The 19,407-nt window shown below is 39.4% G+C and overlaps 3 protein-coding genes across 7 annotated transcripts; 1 reads left to right on the plus strand and 2 right to left on the minus strand.

Moving 5' to 3' along the window:
- Positions 1 to 409: 409 nt before the first annotated feature.
- ube2al (ubiquitin conjugating enzyme E2 A, like) lies at positions 410 to 4,773 on the plus strand. Its single transcript, XM_044130943.1, has 6 exons — positions 410 to 631; positions 2,531 to 2,611; positions 2,706 to 2,731; positions 3,060 to 3,149; positions 3,230 to 3,318; positions 4,016 to 4,773. Exons 1-6 carry the CDS (start codon positions 588 to 590, stop codon positions 4,142 to 4,144), a joined length of 459 nt encoding a protein of 152 aa, XP_043986878.1. The 5' UTR covers positions 410 to 587; the 3' UTR covers positions 4,145 to 4,773.
- Positions 4,774 to 6,405: 1,632 nt separating this feature from the next.
- ing1 (inhibitor of growth family, member 1) lies at positions 6,406 to 9,911 on the minus strand. The gene is made up of 4 exons (XM_044130941.1): positions 9,728 to 9,911; positions 8,482 to 8,655; positions 7,991 to 8,139; positions 6,406 to 7,079 (listed from the first exon to the last, which is right to left on the minus strand). The coding sequence occupies exons 2-4, from the start codon at positions 8,618 to 8,620 to the stop codon at positions 6,453 to 6,455; spliced, it is 915 nt and encodes a 304-aa protein (XP_043986876.1). The 5' UTR covers positions 8,621 to 8,655; positions 9,728 to 9,911; the 3' UTR covers positions 6,406 to 6,452.
- Positions 9,912 to 10,602: 691 nt separating this feature from the next.
- naxd (NAD(P)HX dehydratase) lies at positions 10,603 to 17,599 on the minus strand. Of its 5 annotated transcripts, XM_044130936.1 has the most exons (12): positions 17,416 to 17,512; positions 16,185 to 17,318; positions 14,605 to 15,093; positions 13,356 to 13,506; positions 13,219 to 13,264; positions 13,043 to 13,131; positions 12,518 to 12,626; positions 11,674 to 11,724; positions 11,495 to 11,599; positions 11,282 to 11,402; positions 11,065 to 11,188; positions 10,603 to 10,906 (listed from the first exon to the last, which is right to left on the minus strand). In XM_044130936.1, the coding sequence occupies exons 2-12, from the start codon at positions 16,696 to 16,698 to the stop codon at positions 10,756 to 10,758; spliced, it is 1,950 nt and encodes a 649-aa protein (XP_043986871.1). In that variant the 5' UTR covers positions 16,699 to 17,318; positions 17,416 to 17,512; the 3' UTR covers positions 10,603 to 10,755. The 5 variants fall into 5 exon arrangements, with proteins under 5 accessions (XP_043986871.1, XP_043986870.1, XP_043986875.1 ...); XM_044130935.1 differs by having other exon boundaries at positions 16,185 to 17,521; XM_044130940.1 differs by lacking the exon at positions 14,605 to 15,093 and having other exon boundaries at positions 17,240 to 17,318; positions 17,416 to 17,511.
- Positions 17,600 to 19,407: the final 1,808 nt, after the last annotated feature.

A 19,407-nucleotide genomic window follows, 5' to 3' on the forward strand; every position in this document is an offset into this window, starting at 1 on the left:
AAATTTAATGACTATTCTGGTCCTTGCCAGCTCATGAACTGAAATTCTGATTCACATGTGCAACAGCAGATAATCAATAGGTTCACGTGTAAGGATAGATTATACCTGCCAGTGGGAGCGAACGTCATCGTCACTGCGCTGCACTAACGTCACGTTTCTGTGGCCACGCCTCTTGACAGCAGATGGTATCAACCATAATGTCGGGGGTGTGGATGAAAGTTATTTAAAATAGCATTCCATAAGATTCACGTGTCCTGTGTGAAATTAAGTTAACAGTGATTAGATATATGTTTTGTTGATTACATGTAATATAAATTTACATTCAAAGGCTACATACTGCTTACAACTAGTTTACATTTTGCACTTGCCCCCCTCAAATAAGGGTGGTAAGGCCCTTTAAATCTATCTAGGCTAAGCGGAGAGTCAGGGTTTTCTGGAGAACGAGGTAAAACGTCGGCCGCGGCGTCAAGTCTGCAGGCAGTTCTTGTCAAAAATAACTATAAATATAATAAATTAATTCAGTTTAAAAGGGACAGGGCCCCCGTTAGTATAGTTTAGCAACCAGTAAGAATTTCATAGGCTTAAACATGTCCACTCCGGCCAGACGAAGACTTATGAGAGATTTTAAACGGTGAGTTCACGGTCTGAAATACCGCTGGGTTAGCCGTTTTGTCAAAACAGCTAACACTAGCCTAGCTTACGTCAGCTTGTTAGAGCTAGCGATGATATTTTACAATAAACGGCCAATTTGAGCTTCTTGGATTATTACGTCTTTAACACAGATATCTTTTGGTTGAGTTTTGTATTTAAGAGCCTGGGTGATGCAGGTAAGTATCGTTGAATAATAAAGAGCGAGAAACGCCGGAAAAGGGAACAGTGCTAGCAGGTTAGCCGACTTGGTTTACTGTTACAGTTTGTAACTGCTGGCTAACACTTAACTAGCCATAATTTAAATGTCCGACAGAGGTAACCAGATGGACACTTTTTTGAAAACTAACGTTCGATTAAATCTTCCCTCTTCTTAACAATAAACTCAAATACCGCAGTTGTTAATAAATTCGTTAGTTTTATAGCCGTGTAATGACAGTTTATTAAAAGTTCATTTAAGTAATATTTTCAATTTCCGTGTTGACGCCGAACTGAATACGTTTTGCAATGTGAAGTGACCATACAATCCCGCAATTCCCTGAAGATTGACTTTGGTAACGAAGGAAGTCACGAACAAGCGGTGACTGCATTCTGTGAAGGGAGAAGCTAAGAGAGTTCTGACTCTACAGGAACATTTTGTCCACAAAAAGAGTTGTTTCTGTAGTTAAAGCAAGCTTCACTGCGTCCAAGAACACATACCTAGATAGTCTGTTCATTTCAGGGTTCTATGGCACGTTAATACTGTGGAATCATTTGAGGAGTTGTGGATTTCGTTTTCAAATAGTCTTAACATTGTATTGTAACCTGTATAAAGTTTCAACCCAAAATCACACAAAAAATGCTGAATTTCAAGAGTGTATTAGCCTTTGACATAAACGTCTATCTATTTATTGTTATGGTGGGTAGTTTACTAGCGATGCTTTGTTTACTCATGCAATAGGTCAAGTTTGTTGCAGTGAACTGACATGTTTGGTATTTAAAACAGCAAAAGTAAGTGCGACAGGAAAGAATCCCTAACCCGTCTCCTCAGCAGAGGTGCCAGTCATGGAGCGGCTCTTTTACATCCCATGGGAACGTAAATGTCCTTTTTGCAGAGGTATGTTGGGATTGTGGATATGGGTTGGATAGAGGAGGTCTGACCCTGTGTATCTGCAATAGATCAAGCATATTTTGCGTATGATCACCTGGAAGGTGAAGCTAAAGAGAAGAAGAGATATAGACGCCGGCTGACAAAGAAAACCCCGAACACATTTTTTTTTTCCCCCAATTTTGCAAGAATTGTATGGTTGCTCTAAATCTTATGTAACTTTGGAGGAATTATTATTTTTTTGTTTCTAGAAGAAAGAAAGGTCTGAACCATAAGACTCCCCTGTCTCTTTACCAAAACAAAATAATTTGAAGCAATAACTACCAAGAGTAATTCTAAAGTGAAACAGTAGCAGGCCAATGAAACCAGTTAAATGCACTCCTTTTGCGTCCAAAGCTAAAATAGCTAAAACCGGTTTTAGCTATTTAGCCAAACCGGTCAGCAGCCTTTGTCTGATGGAAGGAGTCCTGCTACTTGCAATGCTAGCAGCAATTCAGTAGGGATTATGATCTTTTGTAATTTTCCACATTTGTCAAGTAGGTAAATTACTTGAGCTACAATTGGGGAACTGATTCACCCATAGTTACCACAAATGTATGTTTTCATTTGTTGAAATGAAAAGGCACATTTGTATTTTACTGAGATAATATATAGGTTTGGATTAAATATGATTTATACAGCAAGTAAAGCATGTTGAAAATACAGCTTTACTGCATGAATGGACAAATCTTGATTCTTAATGTTTGCCTTAAAGAACTTGGGTCCGACCATATATTTCCTTGTTTTGATTGAAAGGCTACAAGAAGATCCTCCAGCTGGTGTTAGTGGCGCCCCTTCTGAAAACAACATAATGGTGTGGAATGCAGTCATCTTTGGGTAAGAATGTAAAATGCACTTAGCTAGAAAATTTCAGTATAAATTCTAAATAAAAAAAGAAAAGGAAAAATGTGTATCTGTTTTATTTTTACAGCCCTGAGGGAACTCCCTTTGAGGATGGTAAGTATCTGGTTTTATTTACAGTCTAGAATGAACTTGAAGGTTTAATGGGTGTAAACTTGAAATGCAGTTCCTGATACAAATTCTGTTTTAAATTTTTCACTGATGTAGATTGATTGAATAGTGATAGTTAAATATTATTGTTAATATAAAAGGCATTTGCAACAAAACCATGTTATTCTTAGTTGTATTTGTTTTGTTCTTTTCTACCTTAAGTAGGTTATTGTCATTTGTAACTTCTCTTTCTAATTAAAATGTCAGGTCACAGCTTGTTGTTCCGTTTCCTTCATCCTTCCACCTTTTATATTTTTCCATTTTCCCCTCTCAGGTACATTTAAACTAATTGTAGAATTCACAGAAGAATATCCCAACAAACCGCCCACAGTACGATTTGTCTCAAAGATGTTTCATCCAAACGGTAGGAGGATTGTAACCTGTGGTCACATTACTTCATTAGTGATTGTTGTGGGCTGTTTCTCAACGCGTTTTTGTCCGCAGTCTACGCAGATGGCAGTATATGTTTAGACATTCTACAGAACCGTTGGAGTCCTACTTACGATGTGTCCTCCATACTTACTTCCATCCAGGTAAGAAATACCAACATAACAAAACACAGTGTTCTTACCCTTTTTGTTCAAAGAAAGGACAAACAACTGGACTACAACCCGAGTGTGTAAACCGTTTTAAAATGTCAAAATCAGCAAAAATAATCTGGTTGCTCTTAAGGCAACATTTCTGAAAGTTCTGGAGTAAAAACCAGCTTTTCTTTATTCTTTTTTTAGTTGCATCTTGAATTGATATGATCAACATTTTGCCTTGTTTTGAGGATAATTGGCCAGTTCTGGTTACCTTCAAACTAATTCAGTTTCTGAACTGGCTCATTGTATGTTAAAGCAATTAAAATAATTGGAAAAAAAATTAAGCTACCTGTTACTTCATCTTAAAGAGGAAAGAGTAAACCTCTTGTTCTCAATAGCTCTTTCGAAGTTTACTTTATATTGAAAAAATTTATTAAAAAAATAGGCAAAGGTACAGCAATTCAGACTGAAACTTGCAGAAAGTCTCTAACTTGAAAGCTGTGAATGTGACATTCAGTTTCTGATTAATTTTTTTGCCCAAAAGTCACTTTCTTTATGCTTGCTCTATGGCCTAACTAAACTGTTGCTTGGATTAAATATTACTGGAAACATAAAAACGAGAGTTTTTAAATAAACAGCTGCAGGGAAAAAAAAGATCAACTCAAGCTAAGAAATTTGCGACATATTATTGTTTTTGCCCCTCCAGTCTCTGCTTGACGAACCAAACCCCAACAGTCCTGCCAACAGCCAAGCAGCCCAGCTGTATCAGGAGAACAAGCGGGAGTACGAGAAGCGCGTGTCGGCTATTGTTGAACAAAGCTGGAGGGACAGTTGACCTGACAATCCCAACAGCTGCTCGCTCCATCGTTAAGCTGTTTGTGCTGCAAGTTGTAGTGGAGTAACTGAATTTTTAAACCTTTTTGCTCCCATCTTTTTACTTTTATGCTTTTATGCACTTTACCCTCAACTTCCCCAACAAGTGTTTTCTTTTTCTTTTGCCCCAGCGAGAGTTTTTTATTTGGTTCCCTCCTTTTCTAGTCAACCAGGGGAAACAGGCCATTAAGCTAAACAAGAAAATATAATCTGGTGTGTTCTTACTTGCTTTAATAACTTCCCATGACTTGTTTTGGTAAAAGTCTACCAGGGTGCATCATTTATTTAGGTCATGGGTTCTTCTCTGTTATGCACCTGATTGGTTTGGTCAGTTTTCACGATGCAGTGGAATAATGAGCAGCCTGAGCACCACCTGCTACAGCTACACCAAACATCTCTACACCACATCCTTAGCTGTGTTGTGAACTGTTACATGCATGACATAGTGTATTCACAATCCTGTTGTCCTGTATATAATCCTGTTCTCGTGTATATAAAGAAACCTGCAACTGAAATTATGTACAGATTTTGCACTGGTTGTCCCACATGTCACTTTTTCCAGTTCTTGTAAATAAACAAAGTCATCCTTAACAGGGAATGTTTGATTTTTATTTTTTTTTAACTCATAATTCTATTATTCTTAGAGATGGAGGCATTCTAATTTTGTAATTAAGTTTAAGTAGAGGTAGAACAGAATTGAGAAGTATTGAAAATTTCAGATGCCTGTTCTGCCTTTGATAATTAGGCCACATATTCAGTATTCATGTTACATTTCACAATATTTACATGTGAAATATTGTTTTGCCCAACTTTTGCAAAGTTTTTTTCACAATTCTTCAGTTATGTGTTTGAAGTGACTCTTTAAATTAACTGTATGCGATAGTTTTAGAGCTGTCCAGATTGCAAGCTACCCAGTGAAATGTATAGTTTTATATTAGAAATGATCATTACATTAAGCTGTATAAAGTATCATTTACATTTTTTTGCAAGTTAATGAGGGAGGTGCAACAAACAGGTAAAGGCAAATCAGTCATAAGACCAAAATGATCTATTGACCTACATGCAAAATACAAATAAACACATCACTCTGAATACACCGTCCTGGTGGTGCAGGAAGATTGTAAAGCTTGAATTCAACTAAAAACAGGTGAACACTATAAGATGAGGGCAGAATAAAGGTAACTTAACCAGAGCTCCAATGGTTCAGATTTAAAGCACATTCATGCTAGAATGGCCCAGTTAAAGTTCAGACCTAAATCCACGATTCTAAACTGATCACATATGCTATCCACACAAAACATTGAGCTTGAGCTAATTTGGAAAAAAATGAAGACTGATTTCAATCTCTAGTTGTGCAAAAGTGGTGCAGATATAACAAAAGACCAGCTGTGATTACATCAAAATAGGTCCTACTGAGTAAAGACTGATTCTAAAAGCATGCCACACTTATCAATTTTTGTTTCTTTTTCTGAGAAAAGATTGTACCCTCACTCAACCATTATAAGAGTTCTTTCAAAAAATCATCCCGAACATTTAAGTCCATATTTTACGAGCTGTAAAAGACTGTAAGGGCCTTGGTATTTATTTAGCCATGAGCTATGACTGAATGATAAATGATAAATATAGAATTGTATTCTAGTCATATCTCTTAACTTTAGACTGTTTCCTCTTTTTATTTTTCTTCCTTTTATTATTCACATTGGATTTTGATATCTGTAGTTTTGTAATCATTTACTGGTCTCTTGAAAAAGAGATCAATGAAACATACCTGGTTTAACAAAGGATACATACACACAAACATACACAAACACGTCAACTTTAATAACCTACAACTTACAGCTAGCTGAACTACAAACCAAGCTCTCTGAGACAGTCGTTATACCAGTCACCATAGGTTATACCAGTCACCATAGGTTATACCAGTCACCATAGGTTATACCAGTCACCATAGGTTATTAGTTTAGAAATGTTTTATTTGTCAAATGAGCAGATATACTTGAACTTGGGTTTTATGTATGATGGGAACAAAAAGCGATGAGTGTAGAGCAGCTCCTAAAACATGCACACGGACCTGTTTTCTTAATATTAATGTTTTTACAAATGCTAGAAGCCAGTCGGAGGTGCATCTTGTTCCTCAGCTCTGCAGCGGCTACTAAAATAACTTTTTAACTGACCCTTTTCATCGGTACAATACTTCATAAGTGTTAAATGAAAACAAACACATAAAATTGTAGCTTTTATTCAGAGTTCACTGGGCCAAGCAAAACGAGCTACCTGTTATAAGCTCTCTCCTTTTTGGCCCTCTCCAGGGCTTTGTCCATGGTCTTTTCGTTCTCTCCCCGACACTTGGGGCAGTACCACTTGCCTTTGGGCTTGTGATGGAGCCCAACGCAGGAGAAATGAAACCACTCAATTGGACATTCGTCGTTGTCGCAGCCAATCATCTCTCCGTAGGAAACCTGCTCACACAAGCAGTACGTCGGCTCGTCTGGATCTATGGGCAGGTCGGGAGGCGACACTTCTCTCTCCGACTTCCCTTTAGATCGTTTCTTCTTCTTGGAAGACGTTTTGGGCCTCTTTTCCCGAGATGCGCCCACTTCCTCCGACTGATCCAGACCCCCGTAGCACTCGCGGTTTTCTCCGTTCTTCTGACGCCTCGAGCGCTTCCCTCCCGCTTTGTCTCCACCAACCGAACCCGGGGTGACTTCGTCTCGTTTCTTGTCGTGATGGCCGGATTTGCCCGGGGTGACTGTCGCCGAAGAGGCCGACATCAGGGACACGGACGCAGTCGTCATAGGCGTTGTCGTTGTAATGTGACTCTCTTGCACTTCTTGGGAGGAGAGGAGAAGCTCGGAATGCCACTCCATTTGTCGGGTTCGGTTCTCCACCAACTCCACCTGAAACGATGAGCATGTTAAAAATGTTTAACTAAATGAAACGCACAAATCTTTAAGTTGTATGAAATCATTTTTCTTTTTATGTCGTCATGGAGCAGTGTCTTGCTCAGTTAAACGAGGATAATTTATTATAAATCTATCTGGAGTGGGCAAAGTCTTTACTGGCAACACAACGAAAGACTTGGCGTTTTTAAAGGTTGCAATTGGTGTTACAAATTCCCAAATTATCCTACATCATGTTTACATCAATAAACTATTGCTTTAACCTTTATTTTAGTGTGAATATTAACCTTTTTACCCAGAGAAAAATGCCCTTAAAAATGTCTGATACTTAAAAGCAACTTAGATAATTGTACAAACTTCAAATTAACTCTGATTTTAATATTGCAAACTTATCAGTAGAAGGAATTTAATTTCTTATATCCAATTAATAATTAAATGCGCAAGCTTAAAATAAGTCACCTAATTTTTTCTCCCTACTGTGAGTGTGTGCATTATTTATGTGCTCAAAGGAACATAAAATCTCAGTACTCTAAATGTTGCAGGCATGTTCAAAGAAAAACGTAACACTTACAATGACTAAGTTTATATGCATCAGCAGAAATTCTGTAAAATGCGACATTAATGTAGCCTCATTTTTATTTACATTAAATTTGTAAAAACTGGTTGTTTTGGCGAGCTACTAGAAATGATCTTTTGAGTCAGGATGAACAACGGAGTCCCAAAGCTTTCCTCTTTTTTTCATAGTTTCTAGATTATAAAAACGACATCCACATGTACTTGAAGCAGATTAGCAACACACTGACATGCAGACGCTGCTCTGTCTTAATCAGTTGAACACAGCCAGATTTGGGAATTTTCCACTGGATGGCCACCTCCCCCCTACAACTGAAGCTCTTCTTTGAACGTACCATTTGACCAGCAATCTGGATCTTTTCGTCTCCAAGCTCCTGACTGCGGATCAGAGCCCTCTGGATGGATAACTGCAGCTTGCGCCGCTGAAGCGAGTCCAATTCTCGGCGGTAGCGTTCATACGCATCATCAAGCTCCTTGAGCGCATCTGGGAAAGAAAAAAAGAACAGATAGGAAAACGAAATCACACAAAACCAACATGTTTCCAGCATGTTAATTATCATAGAGGGACATTGTCAGGTATAGAAACTTTTTAATTTGCACCACATTTTAGATATCTGCTTGTACTTTCATGTAGATTTACTCAATTCATACTAAAATATTACTGTGACAAAAATCTTTTTTTTTTTTTGCGTCACTTTGATAAATTACTTAAAATACTCTTAGTAAAGTGTATTTTAGGATGTTTGTTACGATGTCTTTTGTACACAGCTCACAAATAAATGTGCAAAAACAAGCCTGAACGATTCGTTTCGGTGAGGTTCTTCACCTTGATACTTTGCGTCTATTTCCCTCATCAGGGACACGCTCCTCTGCAAGTCAAAAGGCAGAGACTCCACCAGGTCCAAGTACTCCTCGACATAATTCACCACAACGTGGCCTGGGTCACCGTTGCTCGGGTTCAACATCGCGACTCTTTTTCACCCCAAAGACGCTCCTACACCTGCAAACACAAAGTCATTATTATTACTATGCTCTTCGTCTTCACTGCAAATGTTTAGCGTTGCCGCAACATCACTGTGTGCAACGTCAATATGGCAAAGAGAAGTTTGGACTCCATTTTTATTTGCCGCTGAATAAATGCTTCAAGAATCTGGGTCCACACTTTGTTGATCTGTTAATGTACAGACCTTATAAAACCAACCATATCAGTTTTACTCTTCCCCTTTTTTAACACGTCAAACTGTTTAGGTATTAATATCTTAAGGAATGACATTTAAGCAAGACAAAATCATATGAACATGTCATGACTACGTGTTACATGGAGATTGCCATAATACAATTTTGAATGGCATAATAGACAATTTAGTTTTTGGTTGTTTTTTTCTTTTTTAGATTGCACTCATGACTGAAATTAGCCCTAATCTGCCAATAATCTAACGACTAATCAATGGAATATTAGATCATTCAATATTACGAACAAAACCCCGCCTTCAAATGTATTTAGGAAAAAAATACATTTGTGTAAATCAAGTAAAATATAGGTAAAATTGTACTCTTACGCTGTCTCACAATCAGAAACAGACATGAAATGAATTTATTTTAATCTGAGATTTGGTCGAAGGTACTGAATGGTAATCGGTGATATGATCTCCTATTCAATGTAAAGTAGCGTTAAACCGTCTTCACTCTCTTAGTAAGATTAAACCTGGATTTAACGCAGAATGGCATCAAAATAATTTCGATCTAAACCGAGAGAAAGCTTTAAAAGGCTAGCTTAAAGCGCTATAGCTCATGTAAATATGATCACAGACCGTAACGTTCAGCAAAACCTACACTGTATTAAGCTGCATAGCAACTTCAGTAGCCTATGGACAGATTTATATGTTTCACCCACTGTTACATAAACAATCCCAGTAAATGAATATTTGTATATCCACTCTTTTTTTGTGTAACTGTTAGCTAAGGTAGCCTGCTAGCTTAAACCGTTACTAAACGAAGCGTGGCACAAACACGGACAAAAACCACGCAGCTCAGTCGTATCTCCCTTATAAACACGGCGCATAAAACCTTACCTCTGGATATGCTTGGTTTTCCGCTGGTAGCCTCGTCTCCTCGATGGTACCGTTTACTAACACCAGGTTATGTGTAACTACAGAGCTGAGGAGAGTAGAGGAGCGTCCCTCCTCAAAAACCAACGAACCTAAATAGTTTCAGATGTGCGCATGCGCAACCCTTCCTGTAGCCAGAATGGGAGAGTGTTGACTGGTGCAGTCTGGAGAATAAAGACCCTAAAATTACGACAGCAACACTTTCATCTCAATGCAATACAATTTGCATTGGATAGTACACTATTTTCTAATTTTTTGACTTGTATAAGTGGATCCCACTCCTTTACAGAATCAAATTAGGCTTCGTTTTGCAGTGTGAAGACGCTCCATTATGGACCAGGTAGATACCATTTCAAGAATTGATTTTTCCATTTGACTAGGAAATTTATTTCAGTGACATCAATGTGAGACTAAGTTGCGACAAGTAAAGATGAATTTATAGATTTTTGTAGGAGTACAGGGGTGCCACAAGCTGTGTGAGTCCCTCCCTATGAAGCTCAAATTTTCTTATTTTTGTAATTGCCCTTACTTTAACAACCCTAAACTTGATCCTTTTTGCTTAACAAAATTATGAGCAAATTGTAAACACTTTCTACTGCAAAACCTTACTGACACTGAAAGCATAACTTTTAACAAATACACATAAAGTTACATTTGCTATTATTAAAAACATATATAAAAAAGAAAAAACCACACACACACACACACATATACATTTTGCTGATTTGATGTAGCTGACTCAGGCTTCTGTGTAAACCAAATAATTTGGCTTCATATTTGTTGTGAAAAAACCCCCAAAAATTACACACTCACTCAAGAACAAAATCAGGCGCTTGTCGAATTTTACTTCTGGTTTATTCAAAACATTTAAAACAATGTGATCATGTACAGTATATTCCTCCACCAAACTCCCACCCCCGCCCTTAAAGCACAGCTGAAGAAAGCAAATTTTAAGACTAAGTATTTGTGATATTTCTGGTTGTTTGATTGTTTCAGCTTTCAAAGAGCTTCCTGAAGGCCGGACCGATCTCCTGGATCATGTCCGAGGTGGTGGTGGACCTGCCGTGCCGCTGGAACGCCTGATTGTTGCACTGTCTGGTCAGCGAGCAGGCGCCGAACGCTGCGACCACTGATGGGTTCATGCTGAGAGAGAAAGAGAAGAAGAAGAAGAAGAAGAAGAAGAAGAAGCAGAAGAATATGGAGGATCAGCTCAGCGTTCTTTGGCATCATCTCTGAGATTCTTTCCAATAAATAACCAGCAGTCATGTAGCTCCTGGCATGCAAATATAGCAGTTCTTCACCCTCTGATCAGTCCTGCTGTTGAAGCAGCATGAGCCCAGTGTGCCATGACTCCCATCGATCCAGACAGGAGATCTCCTTGTCCTCCACATCTTCTCCCACTGCCCTCAACGCTGCAAGAGTAGACTAAAAAAAACAGCGAACCGTAACAAGAGGTTACAAACTCTCGCAATAAAGAAATGCAGAGTCTGGAATGACGGCGGACGTTTGGATGCGAACCTTTACTGCCGTCTGAGATGAGATCCTGCTCCCCCTTTAGCACCAAGGTGAGGTTGCCCATAGCTGCACTGAGCTGCATGACGCTCCGCTGGTGGTCGCTGCTGTTCATGGGTTCATGGTGCTGGAACAGCATGGCGGAAACGCGGGTGAAATCAACAGGCGAAGGATTCCAGAGTAAGCCAGCCGTGACCGTTTTACTCAAACAAAACTCACAAGTGCCTCAAACAGTCTGGTGAACTCCATGAAGTTAGGAGTGAGGATGCCCTTCTGGTAGCCTTGAATGACCCCTGGTTGGTGTGTGACGAGCCACAGTCCGTCCTGTGGGAAAGCAAACTCTGAATGAGGTTTTTAAAGTCCAGGACTGCCGGAACTCGATTCTTATCCAGACTTACTGCATCAATGACTATAGGAATATCCCTGGCTTTCGACCTCTCAATCACTTCCTGAAGGAAAAAAAACAAGGCACAGCAGGTATTTGTAAAGATTTAATGATTTTACTGTAAGACAGTCTCTAAACATTTCATGCAAGAGAAGCAAACCTGCACTGTAAATTTATTTTGTTTGAAAAATAAAGAGTGAAAAAAGAAAACACAGTGAAACCAGAGACAAAGAGTATTCTGAAGGAAAGTTATAGAGAATTTCTTTTTTTTGAGGAGAAGGTTATTATGAACTTATTGGAACTGTCTTCAGTTGGAAAAAGAAAGACATTCGGACACAACTTAGATTATATTTACCAGTGGATTAAAGGAGGTGGTTTGTGGGCAGCGTTTCTCTGTAGTGTGACATTTATTCTGATTGTAGCCGTTTTGTTAAATTTCCCATTTTAATCACATATGAAAATGGGAATTCTACAGCAATATGCCACATGTTCCCTAAATTATAAGACAATGCAGACCAGCTGATGGGTGAGCTGTTTATTGCAGAGGGATTAAAATCTTTAGCATCTGTGCACTGGGCTGACCTCCATAGTCACATTTTCAGTTCTTTGTTGCTCTGACATTGGGTTTATTGAACCGCATAGTTGAACTTGTCAAGCAGAGAGCAATCCCTGAAAATGCTAGGTGGATAAATTGAATGTATGAATGTTGTTTACAGTGAGATCGTCTGAGTGTTGCTACCCCACCCTGTGACATCACGGCCGTGTGTTAATTAGCAGGTAAGGCGGTGATTCGACCACTCAGGGTAGATTTCAATGCCGGGGTTGAATGTTTATGCGAGTGAATATATTCCACATGCCTTGGCTGTTTTCAGTAAGAAGTCTTCCCTGCCCAGACCTGGTCCCACAACAAGGCCATGGAGTCTTGGGAGCCACTTTTCTATTTCCTCCACAGCATTGGGGCTGTCCCTTCATACACACAAAACAGAGAGAAATGTTATTTAACACAGACAAATAGAATCCCAAACACATGCAGCCCAAAGATAAATGAAGACCATGTGAACATAGCATTCCTTAAAAAAAAAACCAAACAACTAAATTATAACAATTTTGGTTGATTTTGGATTTTGGATATAACAGTTTTGGATTAATTACTGCTGTGAATATGTTTCTCTTTTTCATAGTTAATTAATCGATTACTAAATCAGCTGACGATTATTTCAATAATCTTTTCATCCGGATAAATCTGATTACTTATTTCTGCTCCAATCCTAATATGAGATTCCTGTCACATTACAGCAACAATATTGCTCTGGAAATGCATGGCAGCTTTAATCACATATTAGCTGTTCTTTGTGAATGCAGTGCCCAGCAGATGTACTTACAGAACAGGGTGAACTATGAGCTCGGGGCTGTAGGATTTTATCACCATAGCAGCATCTTTGGTGCAGAATACATGCGACAGGTCGCCCCCCTTAAGAAAAACAACAAAAAAAACACTAAGTAGCTACCTCAAATTTACAATGAACGTGCAACATTAGTTATTAGATTTGCAGCTTACCACTTTCAGTGCCGAGATAGCGGCAAAGTATGGAGCTCCAGTATAACTACAGAGTAAAAGATGGGAAGATTTAGGACGTTTTGGTGTAGATTATCGTAAAATGTTAAAGTGAGGAGTTGGTCTTCAAGTGACGTTACTCTTTGCATCCCCCGATGATCCCAATACGGCCGTCTTGTCCTTTGTGCTTCTTGGAGGTGAGTGGAGGAACTATACTCTTTACTAGCGAGATGATGTCGTCATCCATGCCTCCGAGTGATGAAGAGCCCGAGCTGTAGTATCGCTCAAACGCTGAGGGTGGTAAAAAAAAAAAAAAAAGCCAAGAGATTTTAAGAGTGGATTTAAAACAGTTGTATATGACATTTCATTCATCATTTGCATTAAAATTATTTTATGTCTTTGATTGGAGCATTCTTACTCTTATTTTTCAACGGTGGATATAAGATTGGATGTACAAAAACTATGTACAAATTAAAAAAAACAAAACAAAAAAAAACTAAATGGGTGCACAAGTTTGGATTTATTTAGGATTTTCTATAATCCACACAGGCTCAAACATAAACCTACAACCCACTCTAACATTTGGCCGAGGGTTTCTTAGGCAGTAGCTGAATCCGGCTGAACACGGATGAAAACAAAATGATTAGATGTTCGGGAACAACCCAGAAACCACACAGACTGACACTGCCAGTGGTACTGTTCCATTTGAATACATGGATTAAGAAGGAGAAGACCTCCAAATCCCCTTCAGATCAACACAAACAGTTGGAATTTGGATGTGTAAATTTGAAAATATATGTGTAATTTACACTAGTGAAAACATGTAATTGCAACAGTGTTGCTGAATAATGCAATACTGTTATTCAGGTTTCTGCGATGCAATGTCCCTGAAACTATTTTGTGGGTGCTAGCATCTTGGCAACTAAAAATACACATCCTTGGTTCACACTGGAGGGGAACATTTATCACATCTTTTCAATTATCATGATAAATTTATCATAAGACTTGATTGATAGTTTTTGTAATAAACTCCACCCAAAACTTCCTGTATTCCTGAAGTTTACAGGAACAAGTTTACATTTCAAAGGACTTGTAGAGTCTTTTGAAATAATAAAGTAGAAAATATCACTGCTGGAAAATACCAACGTGACTGTTTTACAGAAAATCCATAATCAATCCAAACTTGGGGTTTAAAAATCATAAAATTTGTTTCTTGGATTATGAGTCCATCATGAAAAACTCAATTAAAAGCCCCAAATTACTGACATTCATGTCTCTAAAGAGTGACTGAAAACTTCTGAGGTTTAGTGAATAACCAGGAAACACACTGAGAAAATTTATTATAAAATTGATAACAAGGGCGATCACCGCTGAGTGTTCACATCACACCTGCGCCGCCTTTTAGTTTCTCTTCACACACGCTGCCACACCTGACACCTAAACCCTGAGGATCTGTGCTCGGCGGCTGGCCGAAAGAGTCAGTCTGGGACGCAGGGCGCTTGAGGTGCCCCGGCGGGCCACGGCTGTGCTGCGACGGGAGGGTGCTGGAGATGACCGGAGGTCGGGCTGGAGGGGACGGCTTGGAGGGAGCGGACGAGGACGAGGACGATGACGGTCTGCCTGAGGAGAACACCTGCGCCAGCATCTGGAGCATGTGCAGCTCTCTGGCGTGCTCCGCTTCGCGACGCCGGTCCTCCGCCTGCAGGCGCTGCTCTTCCACGCGGTAGAAGTTCTCCTCGGCCTGAGCGCTCTGCTCCAGAAACTGCTCCATTAGCTTCTCCATGGGGAAGTTGGAACGCCGCTTTCTGGGCCGCTTAGGCGGCCTGGCAGGCAAATTGCCAGCTACTTTGCAACTGTTCGGCGGATTTGCAGAGGTGCCTAGGAAGAGAAATTCAAAACCTTAAAGTGAGCAAGCATAAATATAACTTAAGACTGTAATAATTTTTTAAACAGACACATCAACCAGTCTACCAGGGTTCAATATTGGCTAATTGTCCATTAATTAGCAAATACTGACAAATCTGTTTTCTCCCTTGTTATTTATTGCATGCAACAAAATTTTGCACTCCCATTGTATTTGTAAACACATTAATCGACAGCTCGTTCTTCAATACCACATTTTTGACTTTAAGGGAGAACGTAGCGGTTATTGAGATGTGCTTTGATGCATAAGCAGGGATAATCTTGCAATTCCTATCTGATTGATTCAAAGCTACTACTTGCATCTCATTAGCTTGATCAAAGAAGCTGCAGCATATCTGATCTCCTTTCATTTGTTGCACCAGGTGAATTTCAATAAATTAATATAGCATCAAAAACTCAAATAAACAGTAACCAGCAGGACGATGCTAGTATTTTTGCATCATATCCACTGCAAAAACAAAATCTTATCGAAGTACTGCTGACCTACTTTCTAGTACATTAGGTGCACTTGAAATGAGACACAACTAACTTACAAGTAACTTTTCAGCATGATACAGGAGCTTGTTGTAAGTCTTGATGAGTGAAATAATCTGTCAGTGGAACAACATTGTTTTCCCATATTATAAGTTATAACTGTCTTGTTCCACTAGGTTATTTCATTTGTAACTAATACTTTTTCATCATTGAGAAATGATTGACTTAAAACTGTATCATGCTGAGAAGTTACTTGCAAGTTCGCTTAGTTTTTATTTAATTTCCCTTCGGGGGTCAATAAAGTATTTTTGAATTCAGTCTTATTTCAAGAGTGCTAAATATATTTATGCTTGAAACTAGACCAGAATTACTTAATATTTTGTGTTTTTGCAGCGAGCCTTACAGTTTTTGAATTGAGAAATTGGTGGTGGTGGTGGTGGTGGTGGGGGTGCTAACTGTGTTCATTAGTACAATAAATCTAAATGTGGGTTCATCAGAGTGGCACAGGCCAGATAAAGGCTGACGGGTGCAGAAAACGTGACCCAGAGGGGTAGACGAAAAGATTTACTTACTGTTGTTGCCAACTGTGACTTTAACTGGGATGGGAATGGGGACAGCGGGGTACTCCAGCTTGACTTCAGTCTCAGCAGGATAGGGACACTCTCCTGTGCTCTCAGAGTATCTATCCTGAGCATCCTCTCCATCCTCCTCCAGCCCATCTCCGGCCTCCTCCCCTCCGACCCCGCTGTCCATCAGCTCCTGCGGGTCCAGAACCGTCCGGTTGCTCAAAATACTCTCCATGATGTCATAAAACTTGCAGATCTTGTGGTACTGCCCGTTGTTTCGCAGGTTGCCCTCCTTTGCTAACAGGTACTGCCTCTTGAGGCTCTTAATGCGGACCCTGCATTGCTCCGGGGTCCTCTCGAAGCCCATGGCCCCAAGCCTGCGGGAAACGTCTCGGTAGACGAAGCTGTTTCGGAAGTTTCCATCCAGCGCCGTCTGGATGTCCTGCTCCCCCCAGATGTTCAGCAGGGTCCTGGTCTCTATGTCCGACCACAAGAAGCCCCGCGTCGTGTTGGACTGCATTACTGGTCCGGTTTATAGCGTGACCCCTACCAATCGGAGTTGAATGGAGATGTTTACGCCGCAGACTGCGAGGAATGTCGGGTCTGGCCGCATCGAAGCGGCGCGGCGCAGCTAGCCCAAGCACTGATCAGTGGCCATTTTGATAGCTCGGAAGGGCTTAAAAATGTAGTCCAAAACTTTAGCTTCATAACAACACGACATATAGGGTCAACTAGTTGTTTGCTAGCCACCTCTGATTATCCGCTCTCGTCGCTGTAAAAGTGCGTGGCGAATTATTTTTGGGTCAACTGAATACGGGTCAGCTTCCGCAGGACTTTGCGGAACCATTAGCTTTAGCGGGCAGCTTTCCAAACCGACCTCTGATCAGTCCTCTGAGGTTAATGTTACCTATCTGCGCTTGGTCCTCCGCCCTGCTAGGTGTCCGCGGGGTCCTAAATACCGTGGATACACAGGCTGCATTCAAATGCAGCTACAGACATGCTACAGTCATGGTTGTGTTAAAATACAATAGCACCTCGGAAGAAAATCCCCTTCACGTTACCTTTTTGGTTAAAACAGACGAACGTGGCGACAACCGATAGAGCAACTGTGACCAACCACAAGCAGAGCTGTGTCTGAATCTGTTGAGGAACCATTGTTTTGCAAAATGTCAGCCATTGAACCACGGAGCTTCCCCACGCATGGAAGACCCCTCGAGTTGTTCGCAGTCCTTCTTACCTAAACGGAAAATGCGCTTGAACGCTGGAAAATGCGCACAAGACCTCCGGATCATGAGGCGGTCTGATCCAGGATAGCAGCACAGGAAAGAAACGGCAGTGATGCGTTTAATGACTGCTCGGACACTCCAGTATCAAAGCGCCACAAGTATGGAGTACACTAGTGACGTTACACCGCTGTCATTGGTGGCTGTGCTGGGGGTCACGGGTTAATGTGGGGTACTAGGCAGGTAGCAGTTCACAAAATGGAATCAGAAATTTAAGCTAGTACAAATTTCAGACAGCTTTCCCTTTGTCTTTTGGCATATAAACATATTTATTAGAGGTGTGGCTGTTAAGGATTTCTGCTGATAGATAAGGCTGTGATGCGTCATCAGGGAGCTACCAAACACAAAACATTTTTTTTCTGTGTTTTTTTTTTGTTTGTTTGTTTGTTTTTTATCATTAAAATGACAAGCAAGCCATTTTTAGACATGTGTTTGAGGAGACTGACAAGGGATCTTTTCCATCTTTGTGGAGAAAATTTGGCCCATTTGAGAATTGTTTAGAGATGTTTCACAAAGGAGCAGCCTGTAAAACATCGAAACTTTGACTAGAATGCACACAAATCTTGAGTTTTTCTCTAAGCAACTTAAATATGTTTTTGTTTACATGCTTCTAATAATGTTGGTCCGGAAGAACTAAAGTATGCCTTACGCAGAATTCTGAAGCAGAATATTCTCCTTCAGAATTTATGGTTCCAAAAATTATTAAAAGTCACAGACACTGTCTTTCATGTGTAAACTTTTGGGCAAAAATAATTTTTCATTTTATTTATTATTTTAAGACCAGGGTAAGGGAGAATAAATTAACATGACTATCTGTATTTTTTCTGTGTTACGTCCAAAGTATAGATTTTCATAGATATGTGACTTATGACATAAATATGGAAGACAATTATGACTGGAGTTACACGGTAGGCCAAATACAGAATTAATTTATCTTTTAACTTACTACTACTATTTTTCTTATTTCCATATAAATATGTATTCATAAATCTTGATAACAGTTATTTTAAACATTTATTTATTATGCAAATACAAAGTGCGAGCATCACGACCTACTTTTAATTTTATATTTGTAATACTTCTTTATTGTGGAAATTTTGGTGAGTAAGATCAGTTTAGATTAAAAACTGCAACTGCATGTCAGGAGGACCTAATGTGTTAATGGCCGGGTGAGATGGCGTTTTTGCCTTGAGTTTTGTCTTGTGGGTAAAAAGAACTAGACCAAAAGCTAATACAATCAGAATGATCGTTGTAGCGTTTAAATTTTTTTAATATTATTGCAGTTATTGTTATTATTATTGTCATAAAATATCCAAAGTGGAGAAACATACTTACTGATCTCTGATGTTGATAAAAAAAATGTAATCAAAAGTTATTATGTTAAGAAAATAATATTTAGTATCTTTAAAGAAAAAAATTAGTTGCTATTTTTAGTTGGGGGATGAGGGTGAAAAAAACTAAACTAAACAAACATGACTTAGAACATTTAGTCATAGGCAGAAGGAATGTTAAGCCAACCTTATATAATAGCTTATTATTAGTATTATTAATGTTTCACCAACTCCCAAGGTGCCTGCTAAGGTGACTCTGATGAAGTCCTAAGCATAGGTCTACTAAAAGTTGTTTCCTAAAACTTCACATGTTCCTGAAATATTCAATAATCGCTCAACTGTCATATTGGTCGAATATGAGATCTGATGAGTGATTTTTCACTTTTGTGATGTCGTCACCCCAAATACACAAAGCAGTTGAACTTGTCGCCTTCTGTGTGATTTAACTTAAGACATGTTGTATTTCCTTAACATCCTGCAATTGAAATAAATACTTTATTACTTGACTGCAGTAATTTTATTAGTGTACAAGGTATAAAAAAAAAAAGAAAAAAAAAGGAAATTACCACTGGATGGTACCTTTTAAAGACGCCGGATTCCTTTAATTGAGCCTGT

This window comes from Gambusia affinis, linkage group LG11 (genome assembly GCF_019740435.1).
Source record: "Gambusia affinis linkage group LG11, SWU_Gaff_1.0, whole genome shotgun sequence".
NCBI classification, from domain to species: domain Eukaryota; kingdom Metazoa; phylum Chordata; class Actinopteri; order Cyprinodontiformes; family Poeciliidae; genus Gambusia; species Gambusia affinis.

Bases quoted from the DNA above. Each gene is read 5' to 3' on its own strand.
- ube2al (XM_044130943.1), top strand. From the start codon at position 588: ATGTCCACTCCGGCCAGACGAAGACTTATGAGAGATTTTAAACG. The intron at 2,732-3,059 runs GTAAGTATCTGG...TTCCCCTCTCAG, and splicing joins GGGAACTCCCTTTGAGGATG to GTACATTTAAACTAATTGTA. The intron at 3,150-3,229 runs GTAGGAGGATTG...TTTTGTCCGCAG, and splicing joins AAAGATGTTTCATCCAAACG to TCTACGCAGATGGCAGTATA.
- ing1 (XM_044130941.1), bottom strand. From the start codon at position 8,620: ATGTTGAACCCGAGCAACGGTGACCCAGGCCACGTTGTGGTGAATTAT. The intron at 8,140-8,481 runs GTGAAGAACCTC...TTTCTTTCCCAG, and splicing joins AATAGACGCAAAGTATCAAG to ATGCGCTCAAGGAGCTTGAT. The intron at 7,080-7,990 runs GTACGTTCAAAG...TCATCGTTTCAG, and splicing joins TCCAGATTGCTGGTCAAATG to GTGGAGTTGGTGGAGAACCG.
- naxd (XM_044130935.1), bottom strand. From the start codon at position 16,698: ATGCAGTCCAACACGACGCGGGGCTTCTTGTGGTCGGACATAGAGACC. The intron at 13,507-14,604 runs GTGTGATGTGAA...TACCACCCTCAG, and splicing joins GAAACTAAAAGGCGGCGCAG to CGTTTGAGCGATACTACAGC. The intron at 11,403-11,494 runs GTGAGTTTTGTT...ATGCTGTTCCAG, and splicing joins CCAGACTGTTTGAGGCACTT to CACCATGAACCCATGAACAG.